The 17837-nt window shown below is 33.1% G+C and overlaps 1 protein-coding gene across 2 annotated transcripts in view; it reads right to left on the bottom strand.

Moving 5' to 3' along the window:
* CDH10 (cadherin 10) overlaps nucleotides 1-17837 on the bottom strand; it is a 174557-nt gene that overhangs the window by 48244 nt on the left and 108476 nt on the right. For both annotated transcript variants that reach the window (XM_026005718.2, XM_026005720.2), the window contains exons 3-5: nucleotides 5804-6098; nucleotides 4171-4290; nucleotides 3572-3739 (exon numbers count right to left, since the gene is read on the bottom strand). In XM_026005718.2, the coding sequence (XP_025861503.1) occupies nucleotides 3572-3739; nucleotides 4171-4290; nucleotides 5804-6098 (583 nt within the window). The remainder of the gene's footprint in view (nucleotides 1-3571; nucleotides 3740-4170; nucleotides 4291-5803; nucleotides 6099-17837) is intronic.

Here is a 17837-nt window from a genome sequence, read left to right as displayed (position 1 = left end):
TACTGTTGACATTTTGGGCCAAGTTATTCTTTGTCATGTGAATTTTAGGCATATTTAGCAGCGTTCCTGTCTTCTACTCAGTAGATGCCAGAAGTAGCCACCAGTTGAGGAAGAACAAAAGTGTCTCAGACATTGTTAAATGTTCTCTGGGTGGCAAAACTGTTCCTGACTGAGAATGACTGTTACAGATTCACACAATAAAATAGGGTAAAAAATGAAGCAGGACATCTGAGTCTTCACCTCTCCCTGTCCCTTCCGAATGACTGAGATTTTTATCATCCACCGATGTAGTGTACTGGGAAATGTTGAAGTTGGATCAGCTAATCTACGTGGAAGTTTAAGTTCTGAGGCTAGTTTTATAACATTGACTAATAATAGTAATAGAGCAGCACTTGCACAAATCAACATTACCGAACACGTAAATAGGATAGTGGCAGCCACTGAGCCAAGTGCTTCAGAGACATCAAATTATTTAGTCTCACATTATTTCATGGAGTATGCACTTCTGCCCAGTTTTACCGAATTGTACTGAAAAATACAGGGGTCAGTTTAAAAAGCTACTAAATGAGGAAGACCGCATTGGGACTTGTGCAGAATGACTCCACAGTCTACTCCTGAGCCGTCCCATGTGGCAGCCACTAGCTAAGCCACTCACCTTCAAGCAGCTATTGACTGGAAATGAGGTGAGTCTGAATTGAGACTTGACAACTGGAAAATACTTGAAGCCAGTGGTTATCTCAAAGAATTATGGGGAAAGAATATAAAATATCTGAGTAAGTTTCCTATTGATATGCATGAAGGACAATATTGGACTAAAGAAAATATATAGTTAAATATGTATCTCCTTTGAACTTTTTAATATGGCTAATAAAAAAATTATAATTCCATATGTTGCGCACATGTTTGATTTGAATTATACTTCTACTGGGCAGCATTGGTTTGTTCTCTTTATTATTTCCACTCAGAAACTTTTTCCACACACTGGGTATTACAATAATGATAACAAGGGCTCTGTATAGGTTAGTTCTGAATTCTCAATGTTATATTGCGTATGGTCTTCATAAACTGTGGAACTCTCTCCAAAACTTGGCTATTTAATGAAATGATATTGGATATAAAAACTAGTTTTCTGTGTGTTAGATGACTTAGGAGATCAAGTAACATTTTAATTGCCATGACTGAGTGTTCCCAATAGTAAGATATAGTTGCAAATATTCAGAGCAGAAAATGTAATTGAGAAAATAAAAATCCACAAATTTTGTTTCTATCTATAACTAAAAAATAATGAGATAAGAGACAAGGTGTTCTAAAAATTCCTCTAAAGCCATTGTGTTGTACATCAGGCATTGGACATGGATTTCAACCCACCTCTGTTCTGTCATTACTTGTAGTTTGGCCTTAACATCTACGATCTTCCTTTTCTCATTTGTAAAATGGAGGTCATGACACTGAACTGAATGAGTTATTGCGACTAAATGGAGTAGACCAATAAATAACTTGGTACAGGGTCCCCCCAAAAATAGGGTTTGGAAAATAGGGTATGTTGCTGTTCCTTTTTATTTTCATCATTGTAATTTTTACTATTATTACTATTATTATTATTATTATATTTTAGTAGTAGTAGTAGTAGTAGTAGTAGTAGTAGTAGTAGTATTACCAGGGCTATGGCTTTTATAATTATGTCAGGGCTTGTGTAATGTGCCTATCAAATACCAATCATAAATTCTGACTTCACAAACGGAAAGGTAAAAATTATCGAATGAATTAATAAAGGTGTTATAGTAGATGAAAAATAATACAGTGAATTTCATTGAACATTATTATTTTTCAAATATCTAATACTTGCCTTTAATTAGAATATATTAATTTGCTTAATTGGAAGCATCATTTTTAGATGAATTGCATTTTGACACTTGTGTACATATGTTCCTGAGCATTTAAAATATAATACTCCTCCTAATGGTCATTTATTATTGACAAAATACTTTTTTGAGGAATACTTTTCCTTATTGTGGATAATGAAATTAATTAGTTATGGTTTATCCTACTAGATTTATGTGTTCATTCTCCTGGTAACAAGTTCATGATAAGAGGTAGTAAGAAATACAAACTTAATGTGAAATTTAAATTTTAACGCAGTGAGGCATGTCTTTATATATATTCTAAAATAAATATTAGGGATTATTACTGGTCTTCTTTTTCCTGCCCATGCTACAGGTAATCTGGAGCTGCAATCTGATTATTTGAAAAGAGCATAAACAAATACTTTTTTCTCTGTGTTTTGGCCAAACACCACAATAGCAGACCTAATGGGCATATAACTTAGTATCTAACAAAAGAACCATCACAAGTAATAAGAAACTGAATAGTCTGCTCAAAAAAATTCTGTGTGAATTTTATAATTTTCTACACATATGATTTTAAATAATTCAATTCAAATCACGCACTATTATTAATGATCAAAGTTAGATAAAGCACAGAAAAGAAGTAAAATGCTTTTAAACTGTCACAATAATACAATGAATTCTGAGACCTCGATTCCTTCTGCATCATAGTCTTTTATGTAAAAATATATATATCACAAAAAGCTACATTTTAGTACAGTATCACAAAAGTATTTAAGCCAAAAACCAAACTAAAATTGAGGATCAATTTAGAAGCTAATACAACGCAAATGCTAAAATTCAAAGACATACATCATACGATAGCCTGTATATTAGGCTGCATTTCTAATAACAGAAAATTCCATCTTGAAGTATAGGATCTTTCAGATTAGTGGGAAATTGTCTGATTCTTAGGAGTGTCCATAGAGATCTAACATCACCCTCTCTAATTGCATGTCCTCCAAATTTGTATAAAAAAGGGGAAAATCATGTATTATATGATCAGAAGCTAATGGTTCTTAACCTATTCTTCATCTTTTTTGAGACTTTGAAGGATTAATTTAATAACCAAAAAAAAACAGATCTAATTAGATAACAGTAACACTGAATAGATTTAGTGTTTTATAACTAAATAGGTCAAGAATACAAAATGTTTTAGTTTAAAAAACTGTTTTAGTATGATTACCATTCTAAACAGATATAATACCTGCAAGTCTGACACAGTGATATTAAAGTGCGATTAGTTTGTTAGGTTCTTTCTGGCCTATGTAGCCCTTTCTCGCTAAGTCCTCGTAATACGACAAATTAAATATTTTACTGAAAAATGTTACCCTCCAGTGAGGATCCACCTTATTAAATTCTAAGTGAAAATAAACACATTCATTGTAGAAGTATGACTTTGTTTTCCAATAAAACATTATTTCCTTTCGCTAACTAAAAGAAACAGTTCTTGGATTACAGTGGTAGATGCAGGTTTTGCGATCATAGATCCCCATGAAATAAGACTGAAATATTTAACTTTTATATTTTAGTAACAGTGAATTCATCAGCATCCGCACCTTGTTTTCACTGTTGCAGCACATTGTCAATATTTTTGAAATTAAATGATTGACAATTGCTTTTTCCTTTACTTTTCTCTTTTTAGTCTAAAGCTTTTGCCCTGTGGAAGACCATGAAAGGCAGCTTACTCTGGGGGAAGCGAGGTGGATTGTCATTTACATCTGTCAGCGTGATGTTCACCGTGGTGGTCCCAGATAAGCCTCCCATCTGGCCGCCCATATCTTTGGCCTGGATTACCACTTGATATTGCTCCCTGTTTTCTCTGTTCATGTTTGGTAAAGCAGTCCTGATGATACCTTGAAGAAAGTATAAAAACTTTTGTTAACCCTTGTTAAAAATCTCCACTGTTAGTCAACTAAGAACACAAATGATATATCTAGAGATTTTTGAAAGACCAAGCATGTTTTTGCTATTAATTGTTATTGTCCAGAAACTGTAACAGTGAATCAATGTAAATATTTTACAATTTGTGTGGTGTTCCTATTACCCACAGAAGGCCATATGAGCCATATAGAGACCCAAACCCGTATGGAAAAACCATAAAAACAGGTTTATTTCCAACAGTTCACTCAATCATTCAACGTTGAACTCTTAAATTGTCAAGTGTGGCATCATCACTCTCCTGTAAGTATGACTGTTAATGTTTTGTTCTTCGTTTCCCACCTTTCTTCTACTTATAAAGACCATAAAGACTTAAATTAATAAACACTGATTCATGATTCCTGACCTGTTTCAGGCTCCACAGAGAAATACGGCTGCCCTTGGAGTATGCTGTAAATAACTCTGGCGCTGTTCCCGTAGGAAGGGTCATCGGCATCTGTAGCTGTGACTTGCACCACAGAAGTACCTGAAGTATCCAAATTCAGCTTAGTTCTGCACAGTACCAGAAGGAGGAGCAAAAGCACTGGTTTTCATGGAAGACTTGAATGATTTTTGGCTTTTATAATGACCTCTTAAAGAAATATTCATGTATAACTGACATGAAAATCATACACACAGTGTTATTACAGGAAAATTGTGAATTCAGCTGTGTATTTATTTAGCCAACAGGTATATCTTTATGCATGCACAGAGAAGACCACAATGTGTCAGATGATAATAAATGCAGTTACTTTACAAATGCTCAGGTTTGATATTTAAATTCATTTTCACATAATAGATTTGTTGCGTGTAAAGGGCATATCTGATCACAAAGGAGTAGGTGTTCTTCTCTTTCCTCCTCTCCACTAATTAACTATAAAAATAATTAACATCTGCTCTAGAATACAGTTTTATGAATAGATTAAATTCCAGATTTAGAAACAATCCAAGATGATCCCAAGTTCCATGAACTATTAAAAGCAATTTAATAAAGTTCAAGAAATATAAAGGGGCTTTATAATAAAGCAATTGCCAAAGTCCTTGGGATTTAGTGAAGTAAATATTAAATAAGAATCCTAGAACAATGCTTTTGAGAAATGCAGAGTTAAAAATGTGCTGTTATAACTGTTAAAAGTATCAGAATTATTTCATCGGCTTATATGACTTCTCCCACATTTGAGAAATAAATCTATTCTATTAAGTCTAAACATATATCTCGAAAAAATGTTATCATTGTTTCCTAATATGTATTCTTGTCATTCTCCATTTAACAAAAAAGAAAGCAGTCTTAACTTCTCTGCTTACAAATACAATTTTCATTTATTTCCAGTGAAAAAGAAAAATGCTGTTATCTTGAATGTTATACTTACAGCTTTTTCATGTGCTCTGTCTTATAGATCCTACAGCCTAAATTTTAAATTCTGTATCAGTATGTGATTATGGAATTTCAACTGGTTTATTTGAATAACAGATTTATAACAGCAGAGTTTTATATTTAATCATTATAATTAAAAGATGTTTTGAAATAATATGAAAGAATCAGGTAATGTAATCAATGCCACCTTTTGTATTATCTAGATAACCCAGACAAATTCTTTAGACAAATTATAACTAGAGTATGTATGCAAAGACTCTACATCTACAATGTTCTGAATGTGCTTATAATATATTTGAGGTCAGAATTTTACACAGCTGTTATACAAAGCTATGTGACAAAGATGCTATATTTTTACAGTTTTCTACTGAAGTTCAGTGGTATTTTCTTGGGTTTTTGAGGGATGTATCTCCTTATTTGTAAAGATTTACAAATCCATAGCATGTAAAACAATGATTAATCTTTTTTTTTTCTCACTCATTTTCTACTTGAGGAAATTAAATAAGTACTCTTAGGAGGGAATCAAAGAAGATGTCAGTTAACCGATCACAGTATTTTAAAAATTTCTTGATAATAATTTTTTATACTTTCCGCATACCACGATAATTCTTATAAATGAACTTACCTACGACGGACATTTCTGGAACACTAGCTGTATAAATTTCTTCTGGGAACGTTGGCTCATTGTCATTGATATCATGGATTTTGATCACAAACTCAGACTCTGGTTCTACTGGTCTCAAAGTTCTTCTGTTAATAGCTTGTGCACGCAGAGTATAAAAGGCCTTTTCTTCCCTATCAATTCTTCTTGTGGCATGAATGTCACCTGTTTTTTCATCAATAATAAAAAGAGTACCTGCTCCATCTCCAGATAAAATATATTTGAGTGATCCATCTCCTTTATCTTGGTCTGAATGAAGCTAGGGGAAATAAAAAAGAGCATATCCATGATAATGTCTAAAGGTACATAATGCTGAAAGAATTCAAAGTCTCTCACGTCCCATCACTGAATAATGGGGTCAGTTATCTTAGTTCTTGAAATGAGAGTTGAATAAGTATGAACACACTCATCTATATATCTTAAACAATAAGACTAGCTTTTCACATATCTGTGTGATTTTTACTCTAAGTGGATAAAAGTAATAAAAATAAACCAAACACAGTTCCCCTCTTTGCTTTGCTTGGCAAATAACCATTTTCATAGGCAATTAACTCCTGACAAAGACAGATGTCATCAGTCTTGACATGCTGTGTAAACATTACTTCTCTCATCTCTTTCTGTGAGTGGAGAATTCTTTTACTCTCATATTATTGAGGAAATGCTTACAAACTTGTTATTTGTTATTGCATTTCCATTGGAGAATTAGTGATATTCTGTAAGACAGGCAAAGATGTATGAAATATAGCTCCTATGTTAGAAACACTATGGATTATTTTTTGGTTCACACACACACAAACAACTGCCCCACAGGTAGGTTTGGAACTCAGGGAAAGAGTACAGATCGATGTCTATGTTTTAAAATTATAAATCAAGTTAATAAATTCTACAATAAAATATGCTTCTCTGTAGGCTCCTACCTTGTCAAATCTAGTTTCTTCATAACCTCAAACAAGTTTTGTGCAGGAAGAAGACAATGCAAAGCAAGTCTGTTTCTTGCCCTTTGCCTATGCCCACAACATTCATCTTTTAGAATTCACTAATCACGTCAAAGAGCTTTGCAGGAATTCATGAGGACTTCTCAGGCCAGTGTGCCACGCATCCCAGTGCAAATGCTATCCAGGATTCCATGGTTTCATGGGTAAATTTCATCAATGCTGTATTTTAACAGATGCCCACTAGGACTGCCCCCAGAGTTAAGGATGTATATAACGGTGGAGAAGTCTGGCCTTTGGGTGTTGACTTGAAGTAAAGAATCTCCCTGGACTTAGAAGCAAGCCCAGGGATGTTTAGGCAGGGAATAATGGGTCCAAGCACCTTGAGTATGTTCTGGAAATTGATGTGTAGGTTCCAGATATGAATAGCCCCTGCTCTCCATAGAGTTCTTACCCTGAGTGGTGGGGCTTACGTGTAGGAGGGACACAGCATGGCTTTGTAAAATACAAGGATTACAAGTTTTTCTTTAATTGTACTACCCAACCAATAAACATTTTCTAGGCTGGGATCATAGTTTGATTATTTACAATAAGATTATTTTTAAAATTTTTAATTTTGTTTTTATCATATCATGAACACAATATGTAGATTTTCTAAACTTCCATAAGTATATCTTATAACTTAGACATCCTCACAAACATGTTTTTTTATTTACAAATTCATGTAAAATGTAGTCATAAATCAGAATAGGCACACTGATGTATAACGCAGAAAGTTAAAAATTAGAGACAATATCCCTCAATTATGCAAAAATTTAGAAAGTTGGATATTTAAATAAGGTTTGATATTTTACTTTAGATTATTTACATCAACAAATATTTTCATCTCATTGCATATAGAAATAGTAAACTGATTACTTTCTATTTAAAGTAGAATTTTATTTCTTTATTTGGAAGTTTGTGGGTTTTTTTCTTTTCTGTTTTGGAACTTATGTCAATGAACTTGGCTGCAAAGACAAACTTACATGAACATGAATGTTTAAAATAAACATGTATTAAGAATACACATATGGCTAATATATTGTATTATTAGTTATTGCTGGATCTATAAAAGCAGTCTACTCCAGTTAATAGTTTTTAGTAATTAGCATTAAGCCATCAAAATTGGATCAAACTCAGTTTTTCCGATTTCTGGACAAAACTCATTATCACAGATATAGTGAAAAAAAAAACAAATGGATATGTACTTTAAAGAAAAAGAGAAGTCAGGTAACAAATAGCTTTTGACTGCATTTTTAGCTATTCGTAAACAACATGGTAAGTTTGAGAAACTTGGGAACTATCTGCTTTTAGCTAAAAAGCTCTCAGAAGTAACATATGACTGTGTTGTCCAGGGAACCACTCTCAAAAAGTTCACAAGATTGATGCTTTTTAGTATTTGAAAATACACATAGTTGCCAGGAAACTTTCCAATTACATGAATGTGAAATAGTGGCAATTTTCCAAATGGCAGATGTAAGTATTGCATATTTCTTATTCTGTCTAGGAATCAAAATAATTCAAGAAAAGATTATTGGTATTATCAATCATTTGATCAGATAACTGTGGTGGGTAGTAAACAGTTATGACTTTTATTGTCTATTCATTCAAGAATTTTAATTGAGAAATATGTGTTGACTCTCATAAGAATCAAGTACTTCTAAAAGTAAATCAACAATTTCACTCTAGTGCTATGAAAAATTCAAATGCTGTGTGTAATAGAAATTCACAGGACATCTCTAAAACTAGCCCACAGCAGTATGTGAGGCTCTCCTACAGCATATAACACTTAAACTACCCGATAAAGAATGAGTAGAGTTTTAAACTCGGGACATTTTTTGCATTTTACAAATTGTAAAGAACACTAGACGAATACAGAACAGAATACAGATTTGGAGTGGGGATAGGAGGTACAGCAAGATGGGAAACATTAAGACCAGTTCTGCTGTTTTAATCAGACATGCACAAAAATTGCAAGAATGGGAAGATCCTAATTATTATAAGGTTCAGTTTTGGAATATGAATCGCAGCAGGATTTTTACCTTCATTTATACTACAGAAAGAGAACATTACGTCTTGTAATTGGACCCCATACTGTGGAAGTTTCCGTTGGATTAGAAAATTGAACACGGTAGAATGAAATCAGAGAGATGAGGGTGAGAAGCTGGACTGTGATTTGGGGAATCAGAAATGAGTAGATTTCTACTTCCTCATAATTAACAGAAACAAATTCGATCTATGCATTTATAAGTTTTGTTCTTAAGAAACCAGACATAATACATTTTTATTAAACCATTAGAGCTTGCATAAAAGTTTTTTTTAGAAAGTATCTCCTTTTCTTACAAAATACCAATATTAGAATAAAGGGCCCAAATGACCACATTTGGGGGCTTACCACTGGCCTGTGTTTATCAAACTATGATTTAAATAAACATGTTTGGGAACCGGACAAGTAAGGAAACTAGACCAGATATTTACTATGAGGCAGACAGATGCGTTCCTAGACTCCTTGAGACCTGGGGAGTTGAAACCATGGTTGAAACTCTTACAAGAGCTAATTTCTAGCAGGTCTGAGATTACTGATTTTTTTTAAGATTTTATTTATTTATTCATAAGAGACACAAGACACACACACACACACACACACACAGAGAGAGAGAGAGAGAGAGAGAGAGAGAGAGATTGGTAGAGACAGAGGCAGAGGGAGAAGCAGGATCCATGCAGGGAGCCTGATATGGGACTCGATCCTGGGACTCCAGGATCACACCCTGGGCAGGCACTAAACCACTGAGCCACCCAGGGATCCCAGATTATGGATTTCTTAACAGTTTCAGAAAGAGACCAATGGACAGCATTTTTGAATTATAATCTCCCCCCTAAAGTGTCCTCTCTTCAAGTTTCTCTTCTTCTGCATATTTTTCCCACCGTTACCCTGATATCATGTCTCTGGTCCTCATTCCTCATGTGTGTGATAAAATGTAATTCACATCCCAACTCATTTACTAAGTAAAGATCAGACCAGGGTTAGTTAGTCCTTACAACGATAGCTTTCTCGTTACTCCTCTCTTTTTTATTAGGATGTTAGGTATCAATACTTGGATTTATTAAATATTTAATTGAACAAAATCAGTTAGTTTATGTTACTGAAAAGTACCGTTACGGATCACGTGCCAAGTAACTTACAGCATCCACTGTGAAATAACTTTTGTATTGATTTGACCTTGTGCTATTTTATTATGTGAGACATTAAGTTTTCTTTAAACATAGAAAAAAATGTCAGATTATTGTGGCTTTAGTTCCTCAGTAACACCTGTTCTCCTGTGTGAAACATTTGTGCCACAAATCTTTAAGAAGAATTTTATGTTAATACTGACCTTTTCTTTCCTTGAGGAAAGCCTATTAAAAATTCACAACCTGCTGTGTTCCTTGTAAATTCACAAGCAGATAAAGGACATGGCAAGATACATGACAATTAATGAAAATAGAACAACTGGTACTGTGCTGCACATTTAAAAGTCATTTTCCTATTGTTTAACTTTTCTATTTGGATGTGGTTAATTATATAACACATTTGCTTGTATTGAGTAGCTTAATAATTAAGACTAAACAATCCATTGATTTTAAAGAAATACTTTAACTACAAATTATTTAATTAAAGTCTGTAAGTGTCATCTTAGGGTATTTGTTTCCAAAACAAAGTTTGTAAGTTAAAAGGGGTCTTGTAGCTTATCTAATTTAAGGCCACTTTTTTTTTTTTTTAAAGAGGAAGAAACTGACATGTGATCAGTTGTTGGGTTCTTTTTCATGATAGAAGTTACATCAAAAGCACACTTCAGGAAAGCTGCTATGTTGGTGAAAGCTTTATTTCTATATATCAGTTCATCTTTATTTTTCAGTTCCTCACATTAAGTAAAGAAATATTATTAAAAAATAATCAAAATTAATCAAAGTATCTATCTATAGAGTTACAGGGAATTTAAATAATTTGTTATCAAAGAATGATTGATAAGAGATTTTGCCTTATATTTTCATGCTTGGCTGGAAGAAAATGAAGACCAAGTTTTAGGAAGTGGAAAACCATACTGTCAATACTGCCAGGAAAACTCTATGATTACTATCACCTCAGAGGAATCTATATTTCTGTGTGAGATTCTGTCTCCTTCAGAATATTGATGCGTTTTTGGATATTGATAATTGTTCATATTTAGTTCCATTCCAAAAACTGGAAGGAGACAGTAGAGAAAATTTGAATTATGTTTATAAAATTATATTAGAATGATATTCATAACAGTTAGACCAGGTCTTTTTTTTAAGATTTTATTTATTCATTTGAGAGAGAGAAAGAGCATTAGCAGGGAGAGGGACAGAGGCAGCAGGAGACCCACACTCCCCGCTGAGCAGCTCCATCCCAGGACCCCAGGATCATGGCCTGAGCCAAAGCTTAACCAACTGAACCCCACTGGCGCCCTTAGACTAGTTCTTTGAAGGGTAAATTTTGATAAACATTAAATCACAAATACTATAACATTCGCTGAGTTTAATAACTTTTCATGTGTGTGCATTAAACGTAAAAATATCAGAAATTGTTCAGTAGATTTTCTAATGTACAGTGATAACTTAATGCCTGTTGCTCTTTCAAGCAGCCAATATACTCTATATTTGTTTTAAAAAGATGCAGACTGTGGCAAATATGCTGTGCTATTCTGGTACCATCATCATTAGCATTTTGCTCTAATTGCTCTTGTGGGTAATATAATATCAAATAGAAAATAAGACATCGAATCAAATACTTCAAATTTGCATCCAATAAAAAAAATAGTAGTAAAGATGGGCTAGCATCAGAAAGCAGCTGAGAGCATGTTAAAACAAGTAAACACAGTCTGGTCAGAAATAAATACGTAGTTACTTATTATGTGAGAATGGGTAAGAAAAGGGAAGAGGAGTGGCAAACCTTGAATTGGAGTATGTGAAGCTTACAAAGTAAAACTGGACCTTATTTTAATATTAAGGATGTGGAAAATCTAGCCAATTTGTATGAATCCCAATGAAACCATTTTTCCTTCAAAAATAGAAATGGACAGGAGAAATTAAAGCTAATCAATGAAATGGATTGTAAAACCAATTACGATAACTTAAAAATACCCCAAATATATGATTTAGATTGTAAATGTTAAAAAAAAAAAAGATTGTAAATGCTTTTCTGTATAATCTTATTCTGGGACCAGAGGCAAGAATAGAGGAGTAAATGATAGATGGATAATGATATCTGCTTAGCTTAGAGTCTGGTAAAAAAAAAATATATATATATATTTATTCATCCATTTATTATTTATCATATATATAAATTATAATAAATATAAATTGTATTTTATATTATAATAAATATAAATTATAAATTTATAATATAATTTAAGATTATTTTAAATAATAATTTATATAGATATATAAATCTCTAAGTTTTAGATAATTTAAATAATTATTATAAATATATAATATAATTATATGTTATTATAATTATTATAGATATAGAAATATATAGATAGAGGGCAGCCCCCGTGGCACAGCGGTTTAGTGCCGCCTGCAACCCAGGGCGAGATCCTGGAGACCCTGGATCGAGTCCCACGTCAGGCTCTCTGCATGGTGCCTGCTTCTCCTTCTGCCTGTGTCTCTGCCTCTCTCTCTCTCTCTCTGTGTCTCAATAAATAAATAAAATATTAAAAAAGAGAAATATATAGATAGATATAAATCTATAAATTATAGATAATTTCAAGATAATTATAAAATATCTATATTATAATAAATAAAAATTATATTTTCTATTATGTAAATATTATAATATATATACATAATATACATATATACATAATATATATATATACATAATGTGTATATATATATATATATACACACACACACACATATATATATATATATAATGGTTTATTTTCCACATTTGAGATGGTTCTCCAGAGAATGTCTGCCAAGAGGAAAATCCCCATTGGGGTCTAGCTTCAATAACTAGGGATTTCTTTCCTCATTTGGTCTTCCAAGAGTACAGCCTGTTTTTGTTGTTGTTTTGTTGTTTTTGCTTATGCACCACCCTAACTGGTGAGTGTAATCTGGGATCAGTCCTAGAGTGTTGGGGCACTCTCTGAAGCCATTAGAAATTCCTCGAGACCCTGCAACAGATCAGGTTTCTTTACAGAGAGTGTTGTAAAATTCAAGAAGACATCAGTGAGAACTGCTAACTCACATCTCGAACTGTCTCAACTTGAATGCATCGCTTTGCTAGTCCTGCAAAGATACCAAGATTACACTGAAGGGATTTATTTAAGTTTTCCATAGACATAGTTTTACGGGGCATTATCTGCTTCAAGACTTTAAATGATATATATAATACACAGGAGTCACATTCTTTCTGATGTATTAGTTTATTCTTTCTGAAGAGAGTTATGGGGGAAATGTTTTAAAGGAGGTTCATATTCTTTTAGGAGCTTAGCATCTGCCTTCTTATAATTTTGAAAATCACTAAATTATGCAAAGTATCCCCCTGTGGTGTGAAAAATGACATAAATATTTTACACCTCATTTCTCCCCAAAACTTGGAAAAGTCTTCTTAAGCATCTTGGATTTGTAATATAGAAATATATGTAAATACATGTCTAAATAGTTGTGAAGGAAGTGCAAAATAATTAACACTAAGAGATTTTCATTTTCAATCAATAGGGTCAAAAGAAATTTGAGAAGAATTAATAAAGGACAATCACTTCTTTTCTGTGGGCCACGTGCAGCTGAGAACCCTTCTTTCTTTTCACCAACAAAGGGCTGAAAATAGGAGCTGTAAAAGGAAGGATAGGGCTCGGGATAGCTATGCATTGAAGACATTTAAATAAGTGTTTCTTGAACTGGATTGAACTAATGTAAATTGAAGGATGTGATAAGAATTCGAAGTGTGATATTTTACGACTTAGAAGTTTTGGAGATTTTGCTACGGAGGCAGTATTTGAAGCTGTTGGGTTTCTAAGACTTGTAAAGGTGCTTTCATCTTGAAAGCTATAGAGTAACAAGTACATGATCGGATGCCCAAAGGAGAAGGACCAGGCAGCTGCCTGCTGTCTCTAGGGGCTACGGTCAAGAAAAATGAAAAGGGGTTTGGATCTTTACATGCATTGGATTTTTTTGAAGCACTGGCTTAAATGGAATCCAAAAAGGGCTATGAATGCTATCTTATAAAGGAAATTACATAAATGTGTGTGTGTGTGTGTGTGTGTGTAAAATAGAAAACAATGTTATGTGTGGTATCAAAGAGTACAAATATCCTCTGAAATATGCCCACAGGCCACTAAGTTAAAAATTCCTAATCTAGGTCAACTTTCTATGTTTTTCTACACACAGAAAAAGGAATTGAGAAATCAGGATAGACATTATCTTCAGGAAAGGGGAATGCTCATTTGGCGCAGAGGCCATTATATCTTCATCAAATGAGGAAACCTGGTTCCCAGACAATATCATGCCTCTAAAATTTGTCTCCTCTGCTTCTTTGATTTATCCACCCTGAAAATTCATAGCTATTTCAAATTCCTTTGTAAGGCTACATTAATCTCTTATTCCTTTGTGCTCCAGTTATAATTTGTGTGTATTTATATGAATGTGTAAATATATGTATTACATATATATGTATATATGTGTATATATGTATTTTATGTGTGTGTGTAAAATTTCATAATATCTGTAGAAATATAGAACTATTATTTTTATAGGTCTTTATGGAGCTAAATATACTATAGATATATTTGCTTTGAGGATAAGAACCAAGTTTCTATTCTTTTGGACTCTCAACATTTCACAGAACGTAATACATAATGATTTATTTGTGAAAGTAAATGAACATCAGTACCAAACACATCCGCATATATATGGATGACCACAGGACAAAGTTAATATTTTCGATGAAGAGCCAGGGATAGAAATGCAAAACCAAATTTGTCTCTGAAACTGTATGGTACATCATTGTAAACATGTGTAATTTATCTTAGAAGTAGGGTAAGGTAGTTAGGTAATAATAATAGCAGGACAACATTCCCACTGACAACATATATAGAACAACCAGATAAATTACAAAGAAAACAGATTGTCAAGGCCAAACTGCTGTTAACAACAAGACCTAAGTGGACTAAAACTTGTGAAGGGAGGATGCTAAAAAAAATCAACTGGGGACTGGCATCTGCTTTTTTTTTTTTTTCTCTCTCTCTCTGTTGGGAATTTGACCATTCTGAGCTGGATTTGGAAGTCAAAATTTGTGATTGTCCAAAGAGGATAGATATCTCTGGGGTAAGAAGAAAACAGAAAAGTTCTTAAGAGTTTATGTGGTAATGGAGTAAAAATATTGGCAAAATGAAGGTCCCTAAATGGCTTCCTATAAGACATTTGTTGAATTATGAATCAGTAGATGGCTAAAGATCCAGGCTGAAAGCCTCTGAAAGCCAGAATATAATTGTCCACATTCCTAGAGACTTGAGGTTCTTAGACTCAAAAGGAAAAACAATAGTGAATAGATGAAATTTGAAAGTCTCCCAGGGAATGTCAGATTGAACCCGAGGAAATGCAGGGATTTTTTATTTAGGGGCACACAGTAATTCTCAGTGCCTCTGCGGGCTACAAGTACAGTCTTGATTCCCTGACAAACAGGGAGAAAACAAAGCAGGACATGTATTGTTTTTCATGCAGAGCTTAAGTGACAAACATAGCTTACTTTCCTAGAGATTTCTGTCAATTGTTGAAGCAGCTTCAAGCAAATGATTAATTTTTCAAGGGTAGAACTGTGGACTTTTGTGGTCGAGGAGGAGATAGAAACCACTCTTACTTCATGGGTTCACTCTCTCAGAAAAGGAATAAACCGTAGAAGTCATAGTCTTACCAAATGGCTCTTCTAGCTTGACCTTCCTCAGTCCCTGAGTGAATTATGGTAATGTATTAGTATTAGTTAGGGTTCTCCAAAAAACAGAACCAATAGGAGATGTGTATCTATAAATATCTTTCTTTACATCTGTCTATCCAGGGCGAGAATGATAAGGAATTGGCTCATGGGAATGTCAAAGCTAGAAAGTCTAAAATCGGTAGGGAAGGATAGAAGTCTCAAAATTTAAGTAAGAGTTGATGTTCTAATCTTCAGTAGGCTAGAAACTCAGGCAAGTTTTCTATGTTATAGTTTTAAGTTTCTTTTAAAAGCTTCAATTTTCACTTTTAAGGCCTTCAGCTGATTGAATGAGCCCTGCCTGTGTTATGGAGAATAATTTGATTTAATTATAGTTTGTTGATTATAAGGGTTAATCACATTAAAAAATTGCTTTCCTAGAAATGTCTAGACTAATGTTTGACCAAACAACTGAGCCTCATGTTTTAGTTAAGTTGATATATAAAATTAATGATCATAGCTGATAACCAAATAATCCAATAAATTTAGAAGATTTTCCAGTGAAAAATAACCCATTCTGGAGGCTTTAAGTTCTTTATACATAACATGTAATAAGAATAAAAAATTACATGCAAAAAGGCAAGATCATAGGACTTAAGCAAGACCAAAAACAGAATAGGAAGAAACTACAAATAATTAACATATTATATTTAGCAGACAAAATTGAAAGATAATTATGTACATTCGAAAATGAAAGAAAAAGATTGAAAAACTAGTGAAAAATGTAAATGAAAAAGAATCAAAAGAGCATTCTAAATGGAAAAATACAATATCTGGCTTTCATAAACCAATAGAGAGTTTTTTTTTTTTTTTTTTTTTTTTTTTTTTTTTTTTTTTTACAACAGATTGGGTATCATACAACACAAGATCAGTCTTTTAAAGGGTAAAATGGGGTGGACAATCTGGAGTTCGGTATATAGGAACTGAATTGCAGAGACAAAATATATGAAAAAAATAGATAAGATCATTGGATGCTTGTGAAATCAAATCAAAAGTTGCAACACACATGAAATTGGATTCCCAGAAAGAGAGAGAGGAGAGAGAGTGGAGCACAAATTGTATTTGAAGGGAAAATGGGGGAAAAATTAAAACTGGTGTAAGACCAACAAGTACAATGAGATCTGAGAAACTCTAAAGACACAAATAAAAGTAAAAGCAAATTAATCCCATTAGAGTCACATTTTTAAATGAAAACATATAGAGAAACTGCAAAAGTATTCAGGAAAAAAATGCATTAACTTCAAAGTAGCAAGTTTTAATCCTGATTGCTGGTTTCTCAATAGAAATGATGGAAGCCGAAACACAATGGAATGACATCTTAAAGCAGTAACAAAATACCTAGCAACCCAAAATTCTGCACTGTGCAAAAACAGGCTTCACAAAGGAACGTAAAATAAGTATGTTTTCAGATAAAAAAAAAAAAAAAAAAAAAAACTAAGGGTATTTATCCCTATGGGCATTCAGCGAAAGGAATATGAAACCAAAGTTTTCAAGATGGAAGAAAATGACCTCAAATAAAATTTCTAAAAGGAATGAAAACACCAGAACTGTAATTATGTGGTAAATATAATGATTATCGAATTTACAGAGTAATAATAGTAATGTCTTTGGATGTATAAATGAAGTACATGACGATAACATAATAGAAATAAAGTAGACGGGGTCGAAGTTTAGAAATTCTAAATTTAAACTGGTTCGTGACAATATATTAAATTATGGAGCTTTGATATGCACATTTTTCTGTATGATTATTATACATCAGTAAAAAGTTAGCATAGCTTATTTTGATGTCTTTCCACCTTCCATCTGACCCCTTCATGCACCATTGACTCCAGGCTTGTAAATCTGGCTCTAATTCCCAAAGAAAATGGATGCCACCATAATGGGATATAAAGAAGAGCATAGAGAATAATAAACCAAACAAATGAGTGCTAAGATTCCATAAATGTCAATATTTTGCCAAATTTATGTAAGCTCCTTTATGCTTTAAGCAAAAAAAAATATATTAAACTGTAATTCGAATAATTGAAGCCTTCTCTGTCCTTTGCTCCTT

This window comes from Vulpes vulpes, chromosome 4 (assembly GCF_048418805.1).
Source record: "Vulpes vulpes isolate BD-2025 chromosome 4, VulVul3, whole genome shotgun sequence".
Taxonomy (NCBI): Eukaryota; Metazoa; Chordata; class Mammalia; order Carnivora; family Canidae; genus Vulpes; species Vulpes vulpes.
The sequence above is the reverse complement of the archived record's forward strand: the minus strand, read 5'-3'. Positions and strand labels throughout refer to the sequence as shown.